The 27,003-nt window shown below is 47.9% G+C and overlaps 1 protein-coding gene across 1 annotated transcript in view; it reads left to right on the plus strand.

Moving 5' to 3' along the window:
* Srl (sarcalumenin) overlaps window positions 1-27,003 on the plus strand; it is a 42,789-nt gene that overhangs the window by 14,504 nt on the left and 1,282 nt on the right. The window contains exons 2-7 of the mRNA XM_059269618.1: window positions 11,547-12,397; window positions 12,503-12,968; window positions 15,901-16,002; window positions 17,421-17,516; window positions 21,897-22,013; window positions 23,068-23,301. Of these exons, the coding sequence (XP_059125601.1) occupies window positions 11,547-12,397; window positions 12,503-12,968; window positions 15,901-16,002; window positions 17,421-17,516; window positions 21,897-22,013; window positions 23,068-23,301 (1,866 nt within the window). The remainder of the gene's footprint in view (window positions 1-11,546; window positions 12,398-12,502; window positions 12,969-15,900; window positions 16,003-17,420; window positions 17,517-21,896; window positions 22,014-23,067; window positions 23,302-27,003) is intronic.

Genomic DNA, 27,003 nt, shown 5'->3' on the forward strand with positions numbered 1-27,003 from the left:
CAGCATCAGAACAGAATTGTCTGGGAAGAGCATACTCAGAAGAGGGGACAGGAGGCACAGTGAGCCAGGAGGGACACTGGGGTGGCCCAAGAAGAGCAAGAGTTCTCAAGTGTGGCCAGAGTGGTCAAGTGGTACAGGAGAAGAGATGAGGTCACAGGGAAGCAGGGCAGAGGGTGTGGGCCTCTGGTCACTGTGGAGCTTTGGCTCTTCCTTTGCATGACACAAGAACAACTGGAGGGGTGCACTGAGGAGGGACATCACTCATTCCTCTGGCCTGGGAAACACACAGGGGCACGGGAAGGGGTGCTGTGTGGTCTTTTTCAGATAGCCCTGAGAAACACTGACCGGGAAAGGAGGCTTACTGTCACATGTTCTCAGTGCATCCATTGGTGCTCAGAGTGCAGGGACAGCTGCTACGTCCCAGCCAAACACCTGTCATCTCCCTGGGGGAAAAGGTGACAGGTACTTCAGGAACACAGAATAGACACACCTAACTTTGAGGGTTGGCGGGGAAATTCCTAGGGGTTGAGCCTCAAAGTCGAGCTCAGAAGGATGAGCAGGAATTGGACCTGGGACAGGGGTTGACAGTGAGACAGGCATTTTGGAGAGTAGTTAGAAAGTCATGCTGAGTGAAGGTGATTCGAATAACAGCTCTTCAGGCATGGATGACATAAATCTAAAGAGGTCCTGGGCATGGCCCCTTTCCTGGAGATGTCACTCTGGAAGGTGGGTCACCACCAGAGGGGTCAGGGTCTGTGTCTTGTCGTGTTACTCAGTGTAGATCAGTCTGGACATTGAGTGAATTGAGGCCAGAGTCAGAGAGCTACCTGGCCTTAAGTGATACAAACCAAAAGGGGTGTGGTACCAGCATGGCTAGCAAAGGGAACAGGCATAAAGGCCATCACGACACCAATTATGAGCTGGATCATAACCCCCTAAAAGACATGTTTAAGCCTTAAGCCAGATAACTGTGATTTGCAAATGGGGCCATTGTGGCTGCTGTAGTTGAGCTCCTAGGAGAAGGGTAGGCTCCCTGGGAAGAGGAGGAGGAGAAGGTCACATGACAATGGAGACAGAAACTGAAAGAGGCAGCTGTAAGCCAGGCCCTCCCCTGCAGGGCTCAGAGGAAGTGGGGTCCAGCCGATGCCTTGATTCAGACTCTGACTCTGGAACTGTGAGAGAACGGATTTTTACTCCTTTTCTTTCTTTCTTTGTTTTTTTTTTTTTAAGATTTATTTTTATTTTTCAATTTTATTTTTCAATTTTTTTTTTTTTTTTTTTTTTTTTTTGAGACAGGGTTTCTCTGTGTAGCCTTGGCTGTCCTGGAACTCACAGAGATCCATCTGCCTCTGCTTCCTGAGTGTTGGGATAAAATGTGTGCACCACCATCACCCAGCTTACTTTTATTTTTTTTTACTCATGTGTGTGTGTGTGTGTGTGTGTGTGTGTGTGTGTGAGTGTATTGTACATGTGTCTAATGAACCAGAAGAGGCTGTCAGGTGTGTGTGTGTGTGTGTGTGTGTGTGTGTGTGTGTGTGTGTGTGTGTCTGTCCGATCCCCTGGCACCGTAGCTGTGGGCAGTTGTAAGCTGCCCAGTGTAGGTGCTGGGAACTGAACTCGGAACAGCAGCAAGTGCTCAGAATCACACAGCCATCTCTAGAGTCTTCCCTTTTCTTCTCTCCCTCCCTTTTTAGATAGTGTCTCATGTAGTCCTTGCTGGTCTGGAACTCACTATGTAGCAGAGGATGATCTTGAACTTCTGATCCTCCTGCCTCTGCCTTGAGTGCTGGGATTACAGACATGTGCCACAGTTCCCGATTTTAGGGAGTGCTGTGGATGAAATCCAGAACTTCATGCATTCTAAGCAAGCACACTGTCAACTGAGTAACATCACCACCCCGAATTTCTACCCCTGGAGGCTGCCAAGTTTGTGGGACTCTGCTGACCTTAGGGACTAACGCGGGACTGTATTCAGGTTGGTGCAGGGATCTGGCCCAGGTCCAGAGTGGACTGAAGGACTGTAACAGCAGGAAGCTCTGTAACCTGCTGTGTAGCCCCTTGAGTCCTCAGCACTGGCCAGGGAGGGTCCACCTGGGCAGGGAGTGTACAGTGTGCACTTGCTTTAGCTCTGCCCTTTGCTTTAGCTTCCTCCTCTAGGGTGAGCCCCACAGGATCTCAGGAGTATATGGCCTGCTGTGGCTCTCTGCATGGCCACAGGCTGCCAAAGAAAAAGGATTCACCTTTTTGCTATAGAGACTTCCAGACCTGAAGAAAAATTATAAATTAATTAGTTTAACTCTTATTTCACAAAGGAGAAAAAAAAAAAGTGGCAAGAGCCTAATCTGGTAATTGAATAGGCGAGGTGGGGTGCACAGAGTTCAGGTTCTTAGTGACACCTAAAGTCACCAGAGAAGGAGGCTGGTTTCAGATTGACCTGCCTGCAATGACTTCTGAAGGGTCAGATGTCCAGAGAGGGAGCCTTGTGGGAAGGGGCCTGAGGGCATGTTCCAAGGGGCCTGTCCTAGTGTCTGAGGCTCTGGGTCCAGGCCACTAGGGGAAAATCTCAGATTCCTGGAGTGGTCGGCCTTAGGAGGCCTGAGTACGTTAGACATGTTTCTGATGACGTCCCAGGAAGGGGAATTCAGGGGAATAGTTGGATTTACTCTAAAGTTTTTTTTTTTTTTTTTTTTTTTTTTTTTTTTTTTATCCTTTTCAAGACTGGGTTTCTCTGTGTAACCCTGACTGTTCTGGAACTTACTTTGTAGACCAGGCTGGCCTTGAACTCAGAGATTTGCTTGCCTCTGCCTCCTGAGTCCTGGGATTAAAGATGTGCACCACCACCCACTGCCCATTGAGCAGAGGTTCTTAACCCATGGGTCTCTGTGGTCCTCAACTCCTTTGAGGAGTTGAATGACCCTATCACAGGGGTTGCCCAAGACTATTGGAAAATAGATATTACATTATGACTATGATTCCTAAGAGTAGCAAAATCACAGTTATGAAGTAGTAATGAAAATAATTTTATGGTTGGGGTCACACAACATGAGGAACTGTGTAAAAGGGTTGCAGCGTTAGGAAGGTTGGGAGCCACTGCTCTGGAGGCTCCGAGTTTGTCCTGTCCACGCAACATCAACATTAGGGTTGTTCCCTTTTGACTCTTCTGACGATGACTAGTGAGATCGTCTCTACAACCTCTTGTGATCTTGGGAATTTCAAAGACTTCCCAGCGAAGGTTGGAAGCTTTACTCAGGCCCGCAACTGAATCCCTCCTAAAATCTCCAAACAAAATTGTGTCTCAAACCTACTCTAGATGTTTCTGGCTTGTTGGGAAGACAAATAGGGGAGTGAGTGAGCAAGCCTAGGTATGCAGGGTCTCAGGAAGACGATGAAATGTGGGCATGAAAGGTTAGCAAAGGGGGCTGTATTTGGTTAGGAACCGTGTGTGAAGACAGGTTAGAAGAGTTTGTACTTAGCCCTGGCTTGTACTTGCTCTCTGGGGGACTTCTAGCACCCCCTTTTTTCCTTCCCTGGACTTTTTTTTTCTCCTTTGTGAAATAAGAGTTAAACTAATTAATTTATAATTTTTCTTCAGTTCTGGAAGTCTCTATAGCAAAAATAACTATAAGGCTAAAAATCAACATGTGGGGGTATGGATGCAAGAGCCCAGAAGTGGAACTCTTCCGTCATGGATTTGGGGATATTCTCAGGGGAGAAAGTGGGAAGCAGTTTTTCCATAGGGTCTATAGACTAGGGTACACTACCTGTCCATTGCTGACCCCAACCTCTGTCTTTGCCTTGACCTTCCTCCTTCACTCACTGTGACCAGACCTCAGAATGGGCAGCTTCCGTGGCGATTGGGGGTAAGAGCTGTGGAGGCTATCCTGCCGGCAGAGTGGGCAGCAGTGTTGGTACTGCTGGGTGCTGCTTGCTTGGTATTCTAGGTATGGTCCTTCCTCTCACCTGAATTGTTTGAGCACAGCTCAGGAGGTGATGAGGAAGGTTGACTGTGGTCGGTTCTACAGGCTGGTGTATAAGGTCCTTCAAAACCCTGCAAGCATTAGCTCTGATTTCACTTGAGCAGCCCACACAGTTCCTATTAAGCAAGAGCTATCACTGTGCTGGCCCTGTCTCTGAGGCAAAGGCCTCACTCACCATGGTCTACAGGACTGCAGCATTCTTTGAAGGGTTTATTTTTTATTTTTTTTTTATTTTTTTTATTTTCCTGGAACTCACTTGGTAGCCCAGGCAGGCCTCGAACTCACAGAGATCCACCTGGCTCTGCCTCCCAAGTGCTGGGATTAAAGGCGTGCGCCACCACCGCCCGGCCTTTGAAGGGTTTATTATTGTGAAGGGCCCTTACATTTTTGTTTGTTTGTTTGTTTTGTTTTGCTTTTGGAAGGGCCTTCCATCCAGTCTCAGACAGATATAGTTCTTAGGACGGATCTGTGTGTTTGTGTGATCTGCACTGGGGTAAAGTGCAGGCATGGTTACCTCACGTCAGTGACTTCAAGATCTGAAATGTATGGGAGGATTCTGTATAGCCTCAGATGTTTCTAGGTAAGTCAAGGCTGATGGAATAGTGATCATAGGAATTACCATTAGGCTCATCAGAATGAACTCTTGGCCTCTGCAGAGCTGGTACCTCCAGTTCCTCATGTCCCTGGACCAGCTGGACCCTCAAAAGACTATCAGTACCCACAACAAACCCTATAGATCCCACCTCAGCTCTTGTGGCTGGAGAGAAGCTCTGAGTAGAAAGACCTTCTCTGGCCTCTTGGGTGAGCTCCCAGACCCAGAAGGTCCAAAGGAGTAGAGTGAGGGGCAATCCTGTGTCCAGAGCTGGCTCTGTTGCAGCCACTTGGAGTGTTTGGGACTTGATCTTTGCTCTTCTAGGAAATAGTAAGTGTCACACCTACCATTTGTTGGATGCTTTTTAAAAATATTTTTCTTTTATTTATTCTTTGTGTCTTTCACATCATGCATTCTGATCCCACTCATCTCCCATCCCCTAGAATCTGACCTCTGCCCCTGAAACCTCCTTCCCAAAATAAAACAAAAAAATTTAAGATAAAAAAAGGGATAAAAAGGTAATATTTCATCATGGAAGCTGCAGTGTGACACAGTGAGTCTTGAAGTAAATCCCTTTATCCATGCAGGTGTTCACTGCAAAGAATCCCTGGTCTAGTTTGAGGCCCCTGGTCTCTGCTACACTATCAACAGTGGGTAGTCCCTCACTAGGACTCTTCCTGGACATCCCGTTGCTGCCCTGTGTCATGGGGATCCTGTAGCCCTGGGTCTACAGGACCTCCCCCACCACCTGTGCTCTAGCAGATTGTCGAATGCTTTAAACATCATTTGATGTTTAAAGTGCTCCAAGGGGCTGGTCAAAGCACGGCAGGATGCTCTGCATTTTTTTTTTTTTTTTTTTTGAGACAGGGTTTCTCTGTGTAGCTTTGGAGCCTGTCCTGGAACTCGCTCTGTAGACCAGGCTGGCCTCAAACTCACAGAGATCTGACTGCCTCTGCCTCCTGAGTGCTGGGATTAAAGGCATGCACCTCCACCACACGGCGATGCACTGCATTTTGTGAGCGTGTCAAGGCTGCTACAGGAGGATTAGGGATAGTCCAAGGTCATACAGATGGTGCAACAGCAAAGACCAGAGCCTGGCTCTCTGGATTTCCGAGTACACCCAGGGCGACTGCTCTTTTGACTTAAGGGTCAGGAGCCTTCTTAGCCTGTGAGGTGTGGCCAGGGAAAGATTTGGTTCAGGCCCAGACTAGGAAGATCCAGTTCCCAAGTGCAGAATCAAGCAGACTTCTCCAGCCTCCTTGGCTGGGAAAGAGGTGGCTCTGGTCTCACTGCTCCCTCAGCTGCGAGCCCCAGTGACCAACCCAAGGCAGCTAGAGGGAGCGGCACTCCTTCTGCTCCCACTGGGTATTTATCTCCTTGCTGCTACCCAGAAGTTAAACGATCACTTCTCCCGGCACCCTTTCCTACAGATTCCAGGGAGACTCAGTTTCTTCAGGCTGGGAGGTGGGGAGACAGGGGAACCGGACACGTGCCTCGGTCTCTCTCAGACTCTACCCTGCATTCATTCTTTGCCCTGGCCTTAGTCCTTCCAGAGTGAGGACATCACTCCACAATGACTCTTGTGAGGATTTTTGTGCTGATCTCCATAAAAACAGTTTCAACAGAGCATTCCTTCTATCAGTTCACTTGGAGGCAGCATGACTTAATCTTTTTTTCTTTTCTTTTTTTCATTTTTATTTTGAGACAGAGTCTCATGTAGCCCAGGCTGGCTTTAAACTCAATGACCTTGAACTTTTGGTTCTCTGGTTTCCTCTTCCCAAGTGCTGGGATCATAGGCATGTGGCATCACATGCAGTTTATGCAGTACTGGAGATGGGACAGGGCTTTGCGTGCTGGGCCAGCTCTCTGCCATCTGAGCTACACTCTTTGGAAAGGGTGAGAACAGCAGCAGCAGCGCCATGGGTTCTGATGTGTCTCCAGTCACTTTGGAGACGCGGCCCGTGAGAAGCTGACCTGTGGGTCAAGGGCCACTAACTGGTGGGACTTGGAACTCCTGTGTACCTCAAGGCCAGTGCACGCCTCATAAAGTGTACAACCAGGAAAGACTTGTCCACTGGCATCTTTATTACTATTGACGGCTCATTTGCATAAATGTGTATGAGTGACTTTGACCGTCACAGTTTCAGATCAAATGGATGAGAAAGCATGTAGGAGAGTAACTTCAGCCGATCCTTACTAAAGATTGCTAAGGAGCCAGAACTCGCCTTTAATCCCAACACTTGGGAGGCAGAGGCAGGTGAACCTCTGAGTTCAAAGTCAGCCTGATTTACAAAGTAAGTTCAGGTTGACTAGGGATACATAGTGAGACCCTGTCCCCACCCCCACCCCCAAAGTCCTAAAGAGACAACCTGCAATGGAATTTACATTGAGGTGAGCGCAAAACAGATAAATAAAGAAAAAATCTCTTGTGTTTTGAGATCTGTTCTTTTGACCTCCACTTTCAACTTTGGGACGGAGCTCCTTGTTACTTGGTACTGAGGAAGACTTAGGGCTGAGGGTCTTAGGCCTTGGTATTATCTAGAATTATCTTATAAAACACAGCTACATACTGGCCCAACCCCAGAGCCTGGATTCAGTGCTTGAAAAGCTTTGTAGGTGTGATGACACCATTCCCAGGCAGAACTCCGCAGGAATGGCTTGTGGGACAAACGCCTTATGTTTACTGTGTCTGTTTCCTCATTTCAAGAGAGATTGATAGCCCTTGCCTTTGCTGCCTGAGAGGGCTGTGAGGAGGATCAAAGAATAAGAACTCCAAAGTGTCTGAGAACCCTGAGGGCAAGACGGGGTCTAGTGCAGAGCTTTGCACCCGTAGATCAGCAAAGTGAAAGAAAAAAAAAAAAAGCCACACAGGAACGGAAAGGAAGGGAGTCAGTCCCCTCTAGACAGTGGGCAGATAGATTCCGGGAGCTAAGGAATATGGAGGAGGCCCTGCCTCTAGCCTACTTCATCTTCCCTCTCCCCTTAGGAACTTCCTGGAACACAAGCAGGTAAACCACTGAGGTAGAGTGAGAACACTAGACCACAGACAGGCTCTGTCCCAGTCTGACCTTGTCCTCTGGCCAGCCTTTAAGCCCCTCCCTGGCCAAAGCTTCCTCCTCTCCAGTTGGACTCATAGGCCCTTGGAAACTCACCAGTCTCTGAGTCCACAGAGAGTGCTGTGGGACAAGGCAGGAGTAGAGGAACAAAGCCAGGGTGCTTGTCTGTGGGGAGAAAAGAGAAGAACCGAGCAGTATGTGGAACCACTGTTGGGCTGTGGGGTTGGGAGAGCAACAAAAAGCCTAGATTCCCCAAGGGGGCTGATGGTAGGGGGGGTGCCCGGGGAGGTAGTGCTAGCTTGTGCCAGGCTGTGCCTGAGTGTGAGTGAGGCTGGGACTCGGCCTGTCAGGGGCCTCTGAGGATGAGCTGGGGACCTGCTATTCATGTCCTTGACGTCAGTGCCCAGCCTGGCAGCGCTGAGGTGACTGTGTTGGCAGCAGTTCATACAGTAGGATACTTCATGTCCTGATATGGAACCATACTCATTTCACCAGAACTCAGCCCACCGGGATCCTCTGTGTCCTCTCTCTCCCTCCTGCTCTGGGCGCCAACAAGGGCTTTGGCCAGAAGTCGGGGGGGGGGGGGGGGGGAAGGAGGGACACTGGCCTTAGATCTAGGGAACTGAGCATCAGATGTGCCTCCCACAACAGATATGGGTCCAGTGCTTCCTGAGGTTGAGCTCTGGGAGCCCCAGCGGGACAGGTGGTTTCACGGAAAGACTTTCTGCCAGAGCAGTCAGTTTTAGCCTGAGAAGGAGGGCCATGGGACATCAGTCTTTTTCCTGCCAAACTGCTTAGTAGACAATGAGGGACACTTTGGCTTTGAGATCTAAAGACCAAAGATGGGAGATGCTAATGTACACACATGGTCTAGTAACTGCAGGTGGAAACACAGCTGTGTGAAGGTCAGGTATCCCCTCAACATTTAATTCTTCACGCTCTTTTGGATGATGCCAGCTTTTCACTCCCACTGGAGTCAGAGTTTTTTTGTTTTTTCTTTTTTCAAGACAGGGTTTCTCTGTGTAGCCCTGGCTGTTCTAGAACTTGCTCTGTAGACCTGGCTGGCCTCAAACTCAAGAGATCCACCTGCCTCTGCGTCCTCAGTGCTGGGATTAAAGGCGTGTGCCACCACCGCCTGGCAGAGGTTCTTTTGAGAATATCAGAAATATAACAAGAAGCCAGACCTAGAATCTGTTCAGCTCAGTATCATCACCACAGCCTTCATCACCACAGTCATCATCATCACCACATCCATCACCGCCTCCATCTTTGTCATCCTAGGGTAGCAGCAGCCTGTGGAAGTGGTTAGATGTATCAGAGGAAAAGCTGGTAACTACTGCTGTTCTGAAGACGATGCCAGGGTTTGCAGGCCTAACCCAAGTTGGAAGTTAAATGGGGATCCTCCCAATGTGGAGGGGATAGGAGCAGAAGCTTGGGGTCAAAACTGTCTTTGAAGTTGCAATGGTTTGTAATTTTGTGTGCTGGGATTACTGAAGATATGTTTTTGTTGTTGTTGCTAGGGCTGCATCCTGGCTAATTTAAATCTGAACCACTAAGGAAAGGGAGGAAATAAAGAATCAAGAACAAGGTGATTCCATGGGTTAAAGTCACAGGAGAGGAAGTGGTAGAGACCAGTGCCCCTCAAACCATAGGAATGTGTAAATTCGTCACCTGTGGCGGCATCTTGTTAAGGATTCTGATCCATGTGTTCTGGCTGGCTCCTGAGACTGTGTCTCCAGAAAGCTCTGAGGTGACGCTGGGGAAGAAGCTGGTCTCTGGGCCACACTTTGAGTAGTAATAATCCTGCTCAGAAGTCAGGCAATGTCCTTTGCAGGTCCTCAGCCTGTTACTAGCCATGTGACACAGTTAGGTCCCTGAATTTCAGTCTTCTCACCTGCAAAAGAGATAAATAGCCGGGCTGAGGTTGAGCACACCTTTAATTCTAGCACTCAGGAAGGAGAAGCAGACAGATCTCTAAGTTTGAGGCCACCCTAGTCTACTGAGAGCGTCCAGGATAGCCAAGCCTACTGAGAAGCCCTGTCTTGAAAAACAAAACAAAACAAAAACAGAAAGAGACAGAGACACACAGAGAGAGAGACAGAGAGATAAGTAATACTTGTTTTCCAGAAGCAAGTAAGTCTAAATAAACTGAGTGAGATTGAGATAATTTCTGTTGCCTGGCATAGTAAGTAATTATATGAATGTATCTCATGTATTTATACATCTTACTGCTCAGGGGACTGTCAGTCTTCGTAGGTTAAAACAAATCCCTGCCACAGATTCTTCTCAGGAACTAGAGAGAAAGAAATGCAGGGGAAGGAACTGTGGCAAGTAATATTTAGCTTCCCATCCTGCTGAGACCAAAGAACCAGGAATTCTTACTGGTTCCCTCATGTGAATGTTGACTTCTTCTAGAACTTTCTGCAGGGCAGGCAAGGGTCTTGAGTGCTGGGAACACACAATTAAGACCCATCCTGCTACCCAGGAGCCAGGAACATGATCCTGGAAAGAGGGTGCCTATAGTCCGGGACTGTGAGACCCATCAAAAGTTTCTGTGTCTCCCGACAGCATCATGGACCAGGAGTTGGCAGTTCTGTATTCCCTACCACCTCTTAGTCACATGGTGGCCATGTGTCTGTGGCAAACCAAAGACCATCACTAATTTGGGTCTAAAATCTGCCAGGCAGGATGAGCAAGCTTACAAATAGCCATGCATACTATTGTGCTTGGGGTGAAATTTTATACATTTGTATATAGGACTCCTCTATAATAAGTGCCCCAGAGTTTCCCATCCTTCAGAAGCTGGCACAGTTGACTAACTGTGGGAGCGAGTGAGAAAACACTCATTCCTAGTGGCTGGAGGCTGCCCCTGCCTTTTGAGAACTGGCAAGGGGTGGGGTACCTGGAGACAGACAGGCTTTTCTCCTCAGTGAAGGAGGAGGCGAGCACCAGGCTTCCCCTAAGAGGGGCTGTCTTCCACCCCTTCCTGTGGGCTTGCGGTTTTTCCTGCAGGCCTCCTCTTTAAACAGATCCCAGCTTGGGAGGGAAGGTCAGAGGGATAGGTCTAAGCTTTGCGTCCACCCCATTTCCCAAAATACCCAGCTTGACTCTTGGTGGCAGTCTCTGGCACAGACTGGGCTCATGTTTGTTCTCTTCTCCCTGTGCCCTCTGCTCTGTGGGTACAGCTGCAGGACCTTAGAAGGGGATCCCCTCAGAAGGGGTTGGCTGAGGCCATTGGGAAGCCCAGGCCCTGCCCATTTTGGATGTCTCCTCCTTAGGGCCCTGTTCCCTCTAATCTGAGGTAGGGAGGCCAGCAAATGCCTGCCCTTAAGGGGACAGGGTTAGATGTGTGACTTAATAAAGCCGAGAGCCACAAGTAATCCCCTAAGTACTTTGCCTTGTAACCTAAGATTATCTGGCCTGCAAACACCTGTTTTCACTCCTCTGCTGATAGCAGTATAAAAAGCACGCTGGTTAATGACTCTAGGAACTGACAAGGACTGGAATACTCTAGCATTTGTCCTATCTTGGAATATCTCCTCAGGAGCCCGGTGGCACGTGCCACGCCCGTTGCAAGGTTGAGGAAGGGACTGGAAGGGCTCACCCAAGTTTCTACCCATATATAGTCAGCAGGGCCCAGGGAAGACTTGAAGGTCAGGGTCAGGCTTTGGGGGCTCTTGAGTTACTACAGCAGCTAACTCCCTTAGTGGACAGAAAGTCAATTCTTTAACTCCCTAATCTGTAGACCCCCACAGGCTCGGAGGGAGGCAGGTGGTCCAGAGGACCCAAGTTGGGAGGCATAACGTTGGAAACCAGGCACATACGGTGCTCTCTGCAGTGGGAGCTAGACTGATATAGACTCTTGAGAAGCAGGGCAAGTGCCGACCCTGTGAACTGACCAATCATGTTCTAATCATTTAGAACTGCAAGTCTCTGCTTCGGGTGGCACAGAAGATGTTGGCAATTTGTTGGAGAATCATTTCTCTGCTGGAGATGCAAGTCTAGAGGAGAAAGAAAGGGCGCTTTATGCAGATGCGGCCCCTGGAGACAAGAACCTGCTCCTTCACTACCCAGACGGCAGGGAGGCTGAGAGCTTGGAGCAGACCCCAGCAGGGGCCCCTTCCACTGCCAACGGCCAGGGCTCCGAATCTGAAGCTAGCCTGTCCAATACCTCAGCTGCAGAGTCAGCTCCATCTGGGGATGCTGAAGGGCCTGGGGAGGAAGAGAAGGGCCCAGCAGCAGGCACCCTTTCTCCAGGAGGGGTCGAGGGGCCAGAAGAAGAGAGGCCAGAGTTCAGTTCTGGAGGGGAACCAGGACAGGAGGAGGTTGGGCCGGGGCTCCCCACAGAGGGGGCTGCCAGTATGGGGGCAGAAGTACAAGAAGGAAGTAGTGAGGTCCCTGAGGAATTCCAGGGGAGTGTAGGAGATAGCCCCATGACAGAAGCAGCAGCAGGGACAGCAGAGTCTGCAGCCACCCTGGTCCCTCCTAGCACAGAGGGAGCAGAAGGCGAGGGCGACAAAGGGTCTGGTCACCAATCCGCAGAGCCAGATGGAGTTCAGGATGCCACATCTGCTGGAGATGAATCAGAAGCTGACACAGCTGCAGAAGCCAGGGAGCGGGCAGAGGACCAGCCCCAGGGCCACGCCCTGCAGACGGAAGATGAAGCCATCTCAGGGCCTGATCCCCAGCCCCCTGACCTCGATGCAATCTCTGACAACATGTCTTCTGGAGTAGAGGCAGAAACTGCAGAACGAGCAGCTGACCAGAGCCAAGTCCATTCCTCTCAAAAAGAAGTCGAGGCTAGCCCAGGGTCTGGTCATCAGCCTACAGAGCTAGTTACAGCCTCAGATGCCACATCTGCTGGAGAAGAATCAAAGGCTGAGGTGGATACAGAAGCTGGGGAGAAGGCTGAGGACCAAGGGGAACCTAGACCTAGTCAAGAGGCCAATGAGAAGTCTGGGGACACCCAGAGTTCCAGGGAGACAGAGAACTACCCTCCTGAGGGCCAGGTGTCAGGGATGCCTGAGGAGGGCCCGGCTGAGGCCTCCTCTGAGGAAGAGGGTGGTGAAGAAGGTGGAAGTGAAGAAGGTGGAGCTCCGTCTACAGAAGAGTCTGAAGAAGGCAGTGGTGATGGAGCTAGCTCAGAAGAAGAGCAGGACGTCCCTGGGGAGGCCGGAGAGGCCCAGAAAGCAGCAGGAACCACAGAACACGAGGTGGAAGGCACCCAGCTTGATGTGGAAGATTTGGACACAGGGTCCGAGGGTGGCAAGACCCAGGATACAGAGGCGGAGGCATCCAAAGAGAGACATCAGGGCAGAGGGAATCCTGTAATTGCTCATCAGGGTAGGACTTCATTCCTCAAGGCAATCCCAGAACCTCGGGCAGATACAGTCTTTATGGAAATCTTGTATATTGTGGGACAAATATGGGGGCATGGGATAATCCTTGGTTAGTTCTGGGTTTGTTAGGCAGGGCACTGTCCCTTGGATTAACCCAGACAGTCCACTTAGGCAGTTCCTTAGCCACTTAACTTCAGTGTGGATGGATCTAGCAAGAGGCTTCAGAGGGACCTGACCATTTCTGAGTTAGGACCAAGAAGGCTCCTTTTTAGGGCTGCTAGATGTGGATCATCAGCCTTAAGGCCAAGGGGACTGATGGCAGGTTTGTGGTCCTGAGATTGGCTGGTGGAAGGAGATGCAGGGAGTTGGTGGGGTAGGTTAGGAACCACAGGGCACTCTTTTTCCAACTGAGTCTGCTCTTGAAGACTTCCCACATAAAGTGTGAACATCAGGAATCGAGGGGTCAGGATCACGGTGTGAGAGCTGAGGCTGACTGCTCTTAAATGCCCCTCTAGAGCAGGACAGCCCTCAAGGGACAGGGAAGAAGGAGGAGAGGGGCTGAGCTATTGGGAAGCATTAGGGATGACATGGTCAGACCTGAAGACCTCGTGTGATATGTGTGACTAGAACAGAAGGTGGCTTTCAGAGCAGAGGCTGGGTGGTGTTCCCACTGTCACTTTTCCAGATGGCTTCCTTACAGATTTCCTTAAAGCTATTTTCCCACTTTGAGACAGGAGCTTATGTATTTCAGGCTAGGCATGAACTCATTATGTAATAGTCAAAGTGGCCTTGAGCTCCTAATCTTCCTGCCTCAGCCTCTAGAACGCTGTGAGATTATAGGCATGCGCTACATGTCTAGCTTCTTGCAGAACTTAATGTTCATACTCTTCTTTATGTACTTATGCTTTCTTTAGGGAGGCAGAACTGCAAGCAGTAAGCTCCTCCCCTTTCTCTATCTTTCCTAATCTGGATCTGGGAGCCGGGACTGCCTGAAATGCTGTATAAGACATGCAGATGCTGGCCTCCCTCTATCTCACAAGCCTAAGCTACACCCTCCTAATAATCTAAGATCCCTGAATAGGTATCTTTGCTAGAAATGAGTAACCTTAGAGGCCAGGGAACATGAACAACATCCTTCCCAGGACTCATCAGGTGTGGGTGTCTCTTGTTTGCTTGGTCAGTGGGACAGCTGACCTGTCTGTGACTGCCAGCACATACAGGTACACTCACACACCTGCAGCGCTTCCTTCCACTCACTTCCCATCAGTGCTAAGCTGACAAGATGTTCATTCAGTTGAGGAGAGTAGAACTGAATGAAGGTAGTTCATTCAGTGTAAGTAGAGTGTCTCAGTGGCTCTCTTTGCCCTGGGATAAAATGCAAGCCCCTGTGATGGTCTTTAAGGATGTCTAGTCAGCTCCTGGAGGACCTAGGCCACTCCTTGCCAGGCTACCTACGTGACTCGTCACAGAAAACTACTTTCTTTTCTTTACTAACTCTGGCTCAATAGCAGATGTCAGGGAAGGGGTCTCTGCACCCCCTGCCACACTCCCCCCAAAACCTGCAGGCATTCTTCTTAGGCCCTCAAAGCTACTATAGCCTCCTTGCTGCTCAAATGATCACGTTTTAAAGACAGTTCATCAGTTCGTCCCCATTAGGCTGCAGGATGACCTCCTAAGGTCGGGAGCTGTGTCACTGTGTAGATGTCACTGTGGTGCCAGCATGACATCTGGCACCTGGCATGTGACAGGTATTCAGTACATTTGTTTTATTTTTTGAAACAAGGCCTTGCTATACAGCCTGGGTTGGCCTGAAATTTGAGCGCCACTTGTCTTGGCCTCTGGACTGTTAGGGTTATAGCTGTGTGCCACCACATTCTACGCTCAGCACAGTTAGAAAAAGAAATACAGTAAGTGGGGTGGAGTGGTAGCTTCGTCAGCATCCTACTTGTTCTCTGTTGTGATAAAACACTGACCAAAAACAACTTGGAGGAGAAAAGAATTTATTTCGCTTACAGGTTACAGTCCATCTACTTGAGGGAAACTGAGGCAGGAACTGAAACAGAGACGATGGAGGAACACTGTTTACTGACTTGTTCCCTTTGGTTTGCTCAGCTAGCTTTCTTAAGTAGCCCAGGCCCACCTGCTTAGGAATGACGCCACCTACAGTGGGTGGGCTCTCCTACATCAATTAAGGCATCAGGACAGTTCTTCAAATGAAGCTCCCTACACAGGTGACACTAATGTGTGGCAAACTGACATTAAAACCAACCGTCAGAGTGAAATGCTCACTGCACAACTGTGAGGGTCTGAGTTTGATCTCCAGGTCCCATGTAAAAAGCCAAGTGTGGTGTTGCGCACTTGTAATTCCAACACTGGTGACCAGAGACACACAGATCCTTGGGGCTCACTGGCCAGTCAAGCCTAGCTGGGGAGCCCTAGGTGCCAATGACAGACCTCATGAAAAATAAGACAGATAAACAAATAAACAAGGTGATAGATCTGGAAGAATGACATCAGGGATTGACCTCTGGCCTCCACACATTCCCACACACATGTGCTCATGCACACTCCTGTATACTTACACATACATGAATACACACATAGATCATGGGTCTTGAAAGTTATGGGTTTTTTTTAAAGATTTATTTATTATGTATACAGTGTTCTGCGTGCATGCCAAAAGAGGGTGTCAGATCTCATTACAGATGGTTGTGAGCCACCATGTGGTTGCTGGGAATTGAACTCAGGACCTCTGCAAGAACAGCCAGTGCTCTTAACCACTGAGCCATCTCTCCAGCCCTTGAAAGTTGTATTTACATTTCAAATTCATTGGTTCTGCATCTACTTGAGGCCCAGCCCTGCTCCATCTCTGTGAAGCTTAGAGCTCTGCTGGCTTAGATTTGCTCTGACCCTACATTGTCTGCTTCTCTTCCCAGAAGAGACTGAGGATGTGAGTGAAGAGGCTCCCATGAGGGACCGCTCCCATATTGACAAAACCCTGATGCTGAATGAGGACAAGCCAGCTGATGATTACACAGGTGACTGGGGAAGGAGATGGGCTGGGATCCAGGCACCAGAGCTCTGTAGTTCTGAGGCCAGAGGGGAACCCTGGGGAAGGGGGCTATGTGAGGTAACTCTGTGAACAAGGCCAAGGCAGGGGGAGGAGGAAGATAACCAAGCAGAGAGCACAGTGTTAGAACAGAGGTGAGTTCCAGAGCCATTGCCTGTAGGATGCAACCCACCGTCCCACCACCCCACCACCATCCTTGGCAGGGAGGATGGTTAATAAGAATCCATCTTATCTGCTTTGGTTTTTAGTTTACAAAGCTTTAATTTCTCATGTTTTATTTTGCCCCATAATGAACCAAGGATTTCAGTGGGGGCTTGTTATCCTTTCTTAAATAACTAGCCAAGCACAGATTAATACAGCAATTTGCTCTTGGCATGCAGCCAGAGAATGGCAGTGCAAGGACCAGAGCCTTACTAGCCTGATTCTTGCTCCCACACTGTCCTTTTGTGCTACACCCCCCCCCCACAGCTCTCAGTTGCACCCTGGGTTTCTGCTCCCCCAGAACATGGGCATGTCTGAATCCTCCAGGGGACACTGTGTATGGGCCTGCTGGGCACCCAACCTCCTTACACTGTAGACCTCGCCAGCACAAACAGAGGCACAGACACGAGATTCTCACCTCCCACGGACAGAGCCTTCAGCCAGGCTGAAAGCATCCTAGCTTTTCTTATGTCACCGAGGTGAGGAAGAAAGAGTATCAGGGTTTCAATTTAATTTTTCTTGAGACAGTGTCTCATGTAGCTCAGGTTGGCCTGGTACTCCCTATGTGGCAGAGGAGAACCTTGAACTCCCGATCTTCCTGCTATCGCCCGAGTAGAGATCATAGGCATGTGCCGCCAAACCTGCTTTTTGTTTTGTTGTTGTTGTTATGGTGCTGGGGACTGAAGCCAGGGTTCTGTGCTCGTGCATGGGAGGTGAGCACTTCACCAGCTGAGGCACATCCCCGCCCAAGAGTTAGTCTATTACTATTACTGAGACAATGTCCCACTGTGTAAGCTGGCTGCCTGGAACTTGCTATGTTGACCAGGATGCTCCTGGAATCACAGAAATCCAGCCACTCCGCCTCTTGAATGCTAGGATTAAAAGTGTATGACACAGTGCCTGGCCAAGAATTAGTTCTTTGTTTTGTTTTGTTTTGTTTCTTAAATAGCTCAGGAGGCTTTGCAGATTAGGTAGGAAAATGCTTTTGGGTTGAGGATTTCTGAGGGTGGGATGTGGACCAGCTCCTTCCCAAACACAGTCATGTCACGATCTTGGGTTGCCAATGGTTTTCCTCCTCACCAGGCAGAGATAGACTCTCTTGGGGTATGAGATCGCTCTGGAGTGAGGAGCAAGCAGCATGGGGTTGGCCCTACCTGATGCTCACTCCTTGCTCCTCTCTCCCAGCGGTACTGCAGCGGCTGCGGAAGATCTACCATACATCCATCAAGCCCCTGGAGCAGTCTTACAAGTACAATGAGCTGCGACAGCATGAGATTACAGGTATGGCATCGGGACCCAGAAGTGGGCTCTGCGCTACCTCCCTGGTACCCACACAGGCTCACAAGGTCCATGTGTAATGTGTGCTAGGACTCCAGGAGCTGAGCTTTCCTGAGGAGTGGAGGACAGGAGCTCAGGCCTGGGAAGTGGCCTTTCCTAGAGGAGTGAGTGCTCAGTACTGTAAGAGTGTGACAGAGATTTTATTGCTAAGCATTTTGTCTCAGTAGTAGGCATTTGGATTTCCAGGGTAGTAAGGCCTGTGTGATCCCTCTGGGCTCAAGAGTCTCCAGGCTCCCTATTCACATAGGCCTCCATGTGACCTATCTTTCTCCCAGCCTTCTTACTGTTCCTCCTGGAAGGCCTCCTTTGGGCCTGGATGATGATAATGATGATGTTGATTTGTGTGTGTTTGTGTGTGGTTTTTCAAGGCAAGATTTCTCTGTATAATAGCCTTGGCTATCCTGGAACTCTCTCCGTAGAGCAGGCTGGCCTCAAACTCACAGAGAACTGCCTGCCTCTGCCCTCTGAGTGCTGGGACTAAAGGTGTGCGCCACCATATGTGGCTGCTGCTGTTGATTTTTGAGACAAGGTCTCACCATGTAGCTCAGGATGGCTTTGAACTTGAGAACCTCCTGCCTTAGCTTCCTGAGAGCTGGCTTTACACAGATGTGCTATTGCCCCCAGATTAGGGCCTAGATTCTTTTAAAAGACAACTTTGTTTCAATTGTATTCAAATAATGTAAAATAATATAAACTGGAAAATAAAGCCAGGCTTGATGGCATGTAACTGTATAATCCTAGATTTTAAGAGGCAGAAGCAGGAGGAGAATTTTAACATTGAGGCCAGATTAGGTTACACAGTGAGTTCTGGGCACACACACACACACACACACACACACACACACACACACACACACACAGCTTCTTGTTATAGTGCTCAAAACTACAGGAAGTAATAGGATCTTCCAGAAATTCCTCTATATCTATGAGCATAGAATTGTGTTTTTCTTCTTACATATATGGAATCATATTATGCCAACTGTGCATATGTGTATATATGTGTGTGTATACATATACATGTACGTGCATGCATGCATACCTCTCCATTATTCTTTATTGAGGCTTCTTGGTCCTGTCATCTATGAACACACCAGGCTCTATACAACCAGCATCCAATTCCCGAGGGACAATGGGTGCTTTCCATTTCTGCCTTAAATAAAATGGGGCTAGTAGCTGTGAGTGGGGGTGCATGCCTTTAATCCCAGCACTCGGGAGGCAGAGACAGGTGGATCTCCATGAGTTCAAGGCCAGCCTGGTCTACAGAGTGAAGGCAGGAGAGCCAGAGCTCAAAAAGACTCCTCCCCCACAAAATGATGCTAGTGAGGTAGCTCAACAGACAAAGGTACTTACCTCCAAGCCTGATGGCTTGAGTTCAGTTCCTGGGCTCCACATGGTAGAAGGAGAGAATCAACCCCTGCAAGTTGTCCTCTGACCTCTATACACACACCATGCCGTGTACACCCGCACACATGCAAACATCATATATGTACATATAAGATAAATTTAAAAATTTAACCCTCCACAACTGGGCATGGTGGCTGGGCCTATAGTTTCAGCACTTGGCAGGCTGAGGCAAGAGGTCACTTTAAAGCCAGCCTGGGCTACAGAGTGAATTTCAGGCCAGCCTGGGCTACAGAGTGTGATGTGGCCTGGAAAAAAGTGAGATTAAAACACTCCAAACACTGGCATAGTCACTGTATGTTTTATGTACAGGTATTTGTAGGACATGTTTTGTTTGCTCATTTGTTTTTAAAACGGTACAGTAGAGGGGCGGACAAGACATCTCAGTGAGTAAAAGCACTGCTTGCCAGCCCTGATAACCTACATGCTGGAAGGAGAGAACCAAGTCCCACAGTTTATCCTCTGGAACATTCTAGCCCCACAAATAAATGTTTAAAAATTAATATGGAACACTAGAATTAACTATGTTGATCACTGTTGTAAAATCACCTTGAAATACTCTCATCTGTACAAGAACATACCAGAGAATTCTTTTTCTACCCCAGTTTGTCATTTTGTGGTTCTGGGCTACACCCCAGACTTCAGGCCTGCTAAGCAGGTGCCCTGTCACTGACCTATAGCCACAGCTGCTCTTACTCCTCTCTGAAAGCTTCCAGAACTGTTACTTTTCTTCTTTTCAGTTCAGTTCCTGGGGATGGAACCCAGGGCCTTGAGCATCCTAGGCAAGTGCTCTACCACTGAGCTATAACCCAGCCCTTGCTTTAATTGTGAGTGATAACACAAATCTCTCCCTGTGTTCCTTGGCAGTTTCCATATTATCCTAATGCCTATTGAGTAGCTGCGGTATCTGAGGGCATATATATTCCTACTTTACAGAAAGGAACCTGATGCCCAGGTAGTGCTGGTTGCCCTGGCCACGAAGCCGCCATCAGGATGGTGATTCTGTTTCTGTCCCCAGGGAATGCCCCATTCTGTTAGTCCTACCATTCTTACAAGCCTAAGAGTCAGTTGTCCTCTTGTGCTTCTTAGAGGACTCGGTATGAGGTTACAGAATCTCCCAATGGCTTTCTTTTGTCCTCTGTATTTGCCTTCGCTTCCTACTCTGACACTGAGAGTGGGATGGCCCTCCTGGGGAAACTCCAGACTTAGAGCCTCTGTGGCCAATTGGTTGGTTCTCAGCAAAGGCCAATTGGCTCTTTTCTGGCTTCCCTTTCTGGACTTGGCTTCTCTGTCCTAATTTCTTGCCAGCTTCTTGCATGACCCCTACCCTTCAAGCTTATTCCTGGCCTCCCAGGTATGCCCACGATGCCCCCTGCTGTGCAGAGTTGGTACAGCAGCACCCAGAAGCCCTGTCTCAGAACTCACATAACCAGCACTGACTGGCCTTTTGTAAAATCTCTGTAACTGGGTGTACCCCTCTTGACTTGCTAATCCGTCCTGTCCCCAGGCCGGAGGGCCTCTTATGTATATTTACAGGCAGGAGGGAAGGGGCCAGGCCATGAATATGTGCTCACCACACACAAGACACCATCTTCTAGGACTTTATTTACCCCAGAGAAACAAAAGCCGGGCATCCAAAAGCCAGGTACAGAAGGGAAATCATACTGTACGCTGTACAGAAACGATGAGCTGGGATATCTACAACACTGATTATACACATCAAGGTAGCTGGGAAAATGCCAGAAATTAGCAATGCTGCCCAGTGTAGTGGCATACAAATATAGTCTCAGATACTCTGGAGGCTGGAGGCAGGAGAACCACTGGATTCTTGAGCCCAGGACTTTGAGAGCATCCTGGGCAATATAATATAACCTTGTCTCAAAATTTAAAAAAAAATAGAAAAAACCCTAGAATTAGTTACTTATTAGAGAGGGTGTTACGGCCTAGACAGAGTGGGTCTTTTTGTACTTCACACTTTTGAGTCAAGATGTTATACAAAATTACAGAAAATAAATGAAAAAAGTTTAAAAAGGAGGTCTACCTTTGGAGGGCTGTCTGCAGGCTCAGGAAGGCAAAAGTCTGGAGAATGTAGGTGCTCTGTGGAGATCGTTCAGGAAAGAACCGAGAAGACGAGAAATCAACAAGAAGAAAAGCCCTATCTCTGTCCACCCTCTTCTTTGCCCGTATTTATTTTGTGTTTGCAGTCCTGGGGAGTGGACCCATGGCATCACACATACTCTGCCAATGCTCTGCCACTGAGCACCCTCCTAAGCCCCCATCCCTATTTTCGAAAACACTGGAGAATTCTACTTCCCCTAGCTGGGTAGCCTTGGTAGGGTGTGCTACCCAGCATGGCATCAGGGAGGACCTTGGCCTCAGGGCCCAAGAATTTAAGGATTCCCAGTTTTCAGTGTTTGGTTTCAGACCCTGAAGACTTATCATGGACTTTGGAGCAGACTATCTGAGACCAGTCTGTGCTTTTGATGGGGTTTAGGGAGCCCCAGTGAGTTCAGATGGTTCAACACTGTCTGTGCCTCTCCCATGTCCTTTCTTCTCTTGTTATTGATCTGGGTAGCAAAATTCAGTCTTTCTCAGTGCAGAAGCTCCATCCTTTTTATGAACCATTCTTTCTAGACAGGAGACTGCACCCAGCGTGAGCACAGAGCCAGTATGGAATAATCCACTAATTCCAGATGTGCAAAGGACCTGGAAAAGGTCAAAACATTGACTTTTGCTGTCTTTTGAGTGAATGTTCTTGTAAAGCAAGAAAAGTGCCACTGACTGCTGCACAGTTTGATCCACATGGAACCCCACAAGCAGTTGGATGATGTGGGGAATCCAGAGTGCTTTGGAGAGCAGTGCTGCTCCTACAGTAAGAACTGGTGTTAGTGCACTTCTCTTTCTAATTCCTGTTGTCTGCAGATGGGGAGATTACTTCCAAGCCAATGGTGCTGTTCCTGGGACCGTGGAGCGTCGGCAAATCCACCATGATAAACTACCTCCTCGGGCTAGAAGACACTCGCTACCAGCTTTACACAGGTGAGAACGGGGGGTGTAAATTGTTAAAGCAGATGAATAATTAAAGCACTTGTATGTCCTTAATAATATTAATGAAAATTACATGCAAGATCCAGCAGCTCAACCACCTCCACAGCAGCATTATTCATAAAATAGAAACAACTCAAGTGTCCACTACTGGACGAAGGAATAATCAAAATGTAGCCTGTGCATACAGTGGAATGTTAGCCTTAGGAAGGAATGTTGCAGAACCGAGGAGATGGCTCAGTGGGAAAGTGCTTGCTATGCAAGCCTGACGATTTGAAGCCAGGTCCCTAGTATCCACATAAAAGCCAGGTGAGTAGCACATGTGTCTGTGATTGCAGTACTTTTATAGGGAGATCGGAATTGGAGATAAGAGAACCCCTGAGAGCCTGGAGGCCAGCTAACCTGGCCTATGCAGCAGTGTACAAGAGATAAAGTAGAAGGTGAGGATACCCATGGTTGTCTGTCTTCTGACCTCCACCCCTGTGCCATGGCAGGTGCGTGCAACACACACACAGACACTCACACACACACAAGCACAGATAGAAGGGAATGAAACATGCATGCTGTCAGAACACATCACATATATCCTTGCCACAATATGGATAAACCTTGAAAATGTGCTAAGTAAAACAAGTCAGGCACAAAAGCACAGATACTGTATGATTCCACTCATATGAGGTGCCACAATAGGAAAAACTCAGAGGCAGAGAAAGAATAGAGGTTGCCAGGGAAGGGGATGGGGAGTTACTACTTAATGGAAACAGAGTTTCAGTGTGGGAAGATGATAAAGTTCTGGAGAGTGAGGATAACCAACTGTTTGCATGATAATGTGAATATATTAGTGCTATTGAACTATAGGTTTAAAGATTAAAATGTAAATGTTATGTTCTGTGTATTTTGACACAATTAAAAAGTGAGAAGGCAGGAACCTGGCACACCTGTCCCGTCCTTGTGGAAGCCCCTCCTAAGACGCCTTGCTTGTTCCCACCCCTCCAGAAGTCTCTTTCTCAGTGGCTGTTTTTTTTCCATCTCTCACCCATGCATGCAGGTGCTGAACCCACCACTTCCGAGTTCACTGTCCTTATGCATGGGCCCAAGCTGAAAACCATTGAGGGCATCGTCATGGCTGCTGACAGTGCCCGATCCTTCTCACCACTGGAAAAGTTTGGCCAGAATTTTCTGGAGAAGCTGATTGGCATCGAGGTTCCCCACAAACTTCTAGAACGAGTCACTTTTGTGGACACACCAGGCATCATTGAGAACCGCAAACAACAGGAAAGAGGTGATTCAGGGGCTGGGAATGTGCTCAGAGTGAGAGTACATGTTCTGCAAGCACGAGGGCCTGACTTCAAATCCTTAGCACCCATGTCAAAATCCAGGCATGAGGCCTGGCGGCGGTGGCACACACCTTTAATCCCAGCACTTGGAAGGCAGAGGCAGGTGGATTTCTGTGAGTTCCAGGACAGCCTGGTCTACAGAATGAGTTCCAGGACAGCCAGTGCTGTTACACAGAGAAACACTGTCTCAAAAAACCAAAAAAGCGAGGCATGGTTATCTGTGCCTATAATGCCAGTGTGTAGGGTGGGCATAGGTGGATCCCTGGATCCTGGAGCTCTGTGGCCAAGCCAGCCTAGCCAAAATGAGAGACCCTGTCTTAAAGAAATAAAACAGAAAGTAGTAAAGGAAGGCCCTACCACCCTTCTCTCAATGTATACACACTTATGGGTACACTCACCTTTACATGCATACAACACACACACGAATCCATTTCTGAATAGCAAGAGCTCTGTTTTTAGGATACTGTGATCAACAGAGGATGGTAGTCCAGCAAGGAAGCAATATGGTTAATGTTCAAGACCAAGGAGATGCATTCTTTATCTCCACTCCTTCTCACTGCTACTGTGGTACCACTTGGGGTCTGGAGTGTCGTGTTCTCTGTCTCCTAAAGGGCTGCCTGAGTTTGGAGATGGCCAGTATTTTCCTAGGAGAAGTACTGGCCTTCTCTGTAAGGTCTTGGAGATGTCCAAGCTGGGGACTAGCTGTCTTTGGGTACTCAGTCTATCCTGAATAGGGGAGGGCCTGGACTAATGGGATCCTGGTGCATTATACTTGAATTCTGGCTAACCTAGGTCTTGGGCATGGGCTTATTCTGTTGAACTTGGTCTACATCTCTTCTTACTCCCAAGATCTGCTTTGTTGGGCCTGCTTTAATATAAACCTTTATTAGGCTTCCCAGCCCCTGCCTGCCTCAGATGGAGGGCATTGCTATTCTGGGCCTGTAAGCATTAGGCTGTATAATAGGGCACTGAATACTGCCATGGCACAGGGCTATCTGCACTAAACAGGGCAGTCATAGTAATGGGTGATCAAATGGCAAATCTCAGTTCATGGTTATGACTTGTGTTTGGGTTATAACTATGTAGGCAGAGTTTTTCGTCAGGACTGCCAGCTCCCCATTTATTATGCACAGAGACTTATTATTAATTATAAATGCTCAGCCAATAGCTTAGGTTTGTTACTACCTAGCTCTTATAACTTAAATTAACCTATATTTCTTATCTGTGCTCTACCATGTGGTGGTATCTTTTTTCAGCATGGCATTTTCATCTTGCTTCTCTTCGTGCCTGGCTGGTGACTTCGCTCCCTTCTACCCCTGTGCTCTCTTTTTGTCTACAAGTCCTACCTAACCTTTTTTTGCCTAGCTATTGGCCAGTCAGCTCTCCATTAACCAATGAGAGTACTACATAGTCACAGTGTACAAAGATTGTTCCACAGCCTAACTAGACCCTGATTTATTAGTAATAATATAGAGTTATGATAATCTTATTATGCCTCTATTATGAATCAGATAGCTTTATACATTATTTTGTTGGTCATTATAAAAAAAACAGTGTTTTCAAAACTGTTTGTATTAGTCATGGTTCTTTGGAGGAACAGAACTTATAGAATGAATCTATCATCTATCTATTGTCTGTCTGTCTATCTATCATCTCTCTATATATGTATATATGATATGTGTATCATATCACTCTATATTTCTATAGATAGATATAAAGAGGACTTATTAGAATGGATTACAAGCAACTGCTGTCTATCTACTAACAGAAAGTCCAAGAATCCAGTAGTTGTTCAGTCCACAAGGCTGGATGTGTTAGCTGGGCTTCAGTATACACTGGAATCCTGAAGAAGTAGGCTCTAATGCCAGTAAAGGAATGAACTTGGTAGTGAGATGGAGGCAAGCAGGCAAAGAGAGCAAGCTTCTTTCTTCCATGTCCTTTATACAGGCTGCTAGCAGAAGGTATGGCCCAGATTAAAGGTGGCTTTTCCCACCTCAAAAGATCAGATTAAAAGTGAGTCTTCCCACTTCAAATGATTTAATTAAGAAAATTCCCAGCCGGGCGCGATGGTGGCGCATGCCTTTAATCCCAGCACTCAGGAGGCAGAGGCAGGTGGATCTCTATGAGTTCGAGGCCAGCCTGGTCTACAGAGCAAGATCCAGGACAGGCACCAAAACTACACAGAGAAACCCTGTCTCGGGAAAAAAAAAAAGAAAAAAGAAAAAAGAAAAAGAAAATTCCCTCACAGGTGAACCCAGCCACTTGGGTTTTAGTTCATTCCAGATGTAGTCAAGTTGACAACCACGAAGAGCCATCACATCCTTGTCATCTTGTTTTGTAAATAAGAAAAACCAAGGAAAGAACAAGTGAGAATTCATATATAATGAGCACCTGTGTGGCTGCTGAGTTAATCGGGTGCTTGCCTGTTTGAAACACAGTGATCTTTCTATCTCTCTCTATCTCTTATAACATTATTATTATTTTTGTTGTTTTTGAGACAGCTCTGGCTGTTCTGGAACTTTTTTTTTTTTTTTTTTGGTTTTCCGAGACAGGGTTTCTCTGTGTAGCTTTGCGCCTTTCCTGGAACTCGCTTTGGAGACCAGGCTGGCCTTGAACTCACAGAGATCCGCCTGGCTCTGCCTCCCGAGTGCTGGGATTAAAGGCGTGCGCCACCAACGCCCGGCTTGTTCTGGAACTTTTATGACAACCAGGCTGGCCTTGAACTCACAGAGATTCTCTTGCTTCTGCCTCCTGAGTTCTGGGACCAAAGGTGTGTACCACCACACCCAGCCTAACACAGTAATCTTGAAGTTAGCTTTGGTATTACTGTTCTTTTTATAATTTTATAGCTTATGAGCAAGAATTTAAGATGAGTGACCATCCAGCTGGTCTGTAGCTAGCCCAGGTCTTGACAGACACTCAACACTTGACCCACATTTTTCTCTTTAAATCATACATCCCTTTTCCTTCTGACTCCCTGATACTCTTCTTTCAACATCTTTGCCATTGTCTTAAGTCTTTTTAGACATTTGGAAAAATCACTCGCTTTTTCCCTTTAAAATTTTTATTATTTCTTAGCTGGGCAATGGTGGCACATACCTTTAATCCCAACACTCAGGAAGCAGAAGCAGCAGGAGTTCAAGGCCAGCCTGGTCTACAGCGTGGGTTCCAGGACAGCCAGGGTACACAGAGAAACCCTGTCTCAAAAAACCATAACCAAAAATAAAATAAAATAATTGTTTTTATGTGTATGGTTGTTTTACCTGCATGTATGTCTGCACCACATGTATGCCTGGTGCCCACGGAGGCCAGAAGAGGGAGTTGGCTCCTCTGAGACTCAAGTTACAGACAGTGGTGAGTGGCATGTGGGTGCTGGGGACAGAACCTGGCTCCTTTGAAAGGGATGCCAGTGATCTTAACCAATGAGACTTATCTCTAGTCCTGATTTTTTTCTCTTTTGTTGCTGTTTTTGTTTTTGAAACAGGGTTTCATTATGTGGCTCAGCCTAGCCTTGAACTGAAGATCCTCCTGCTTCTGCTTCCCTGAGTGCTGGGATTTTAGGATTGCACTACCACACACTGCACAAAAAGCTCCACTTTGGACAATACTTCACTTCAGTAGGGACTCAGAAGCCACTGTATATTAAA

The sequence above is a fragment of the Peromyscus eremicus genome, chromosome 8a, assembly GCF_949786415.1.
Source record: "Peromyscus eremicus chromosome 8a, PerEre_H2_v1, whole genome shotgun sequence".
Classification (NCBI taxonomy): domain Eukaryota; kingdom Metazoa; phylum Chordata; class Mammalia; order Rodentia; family Cricetidae; genus Peromyscus; species Peromyscus eremicus.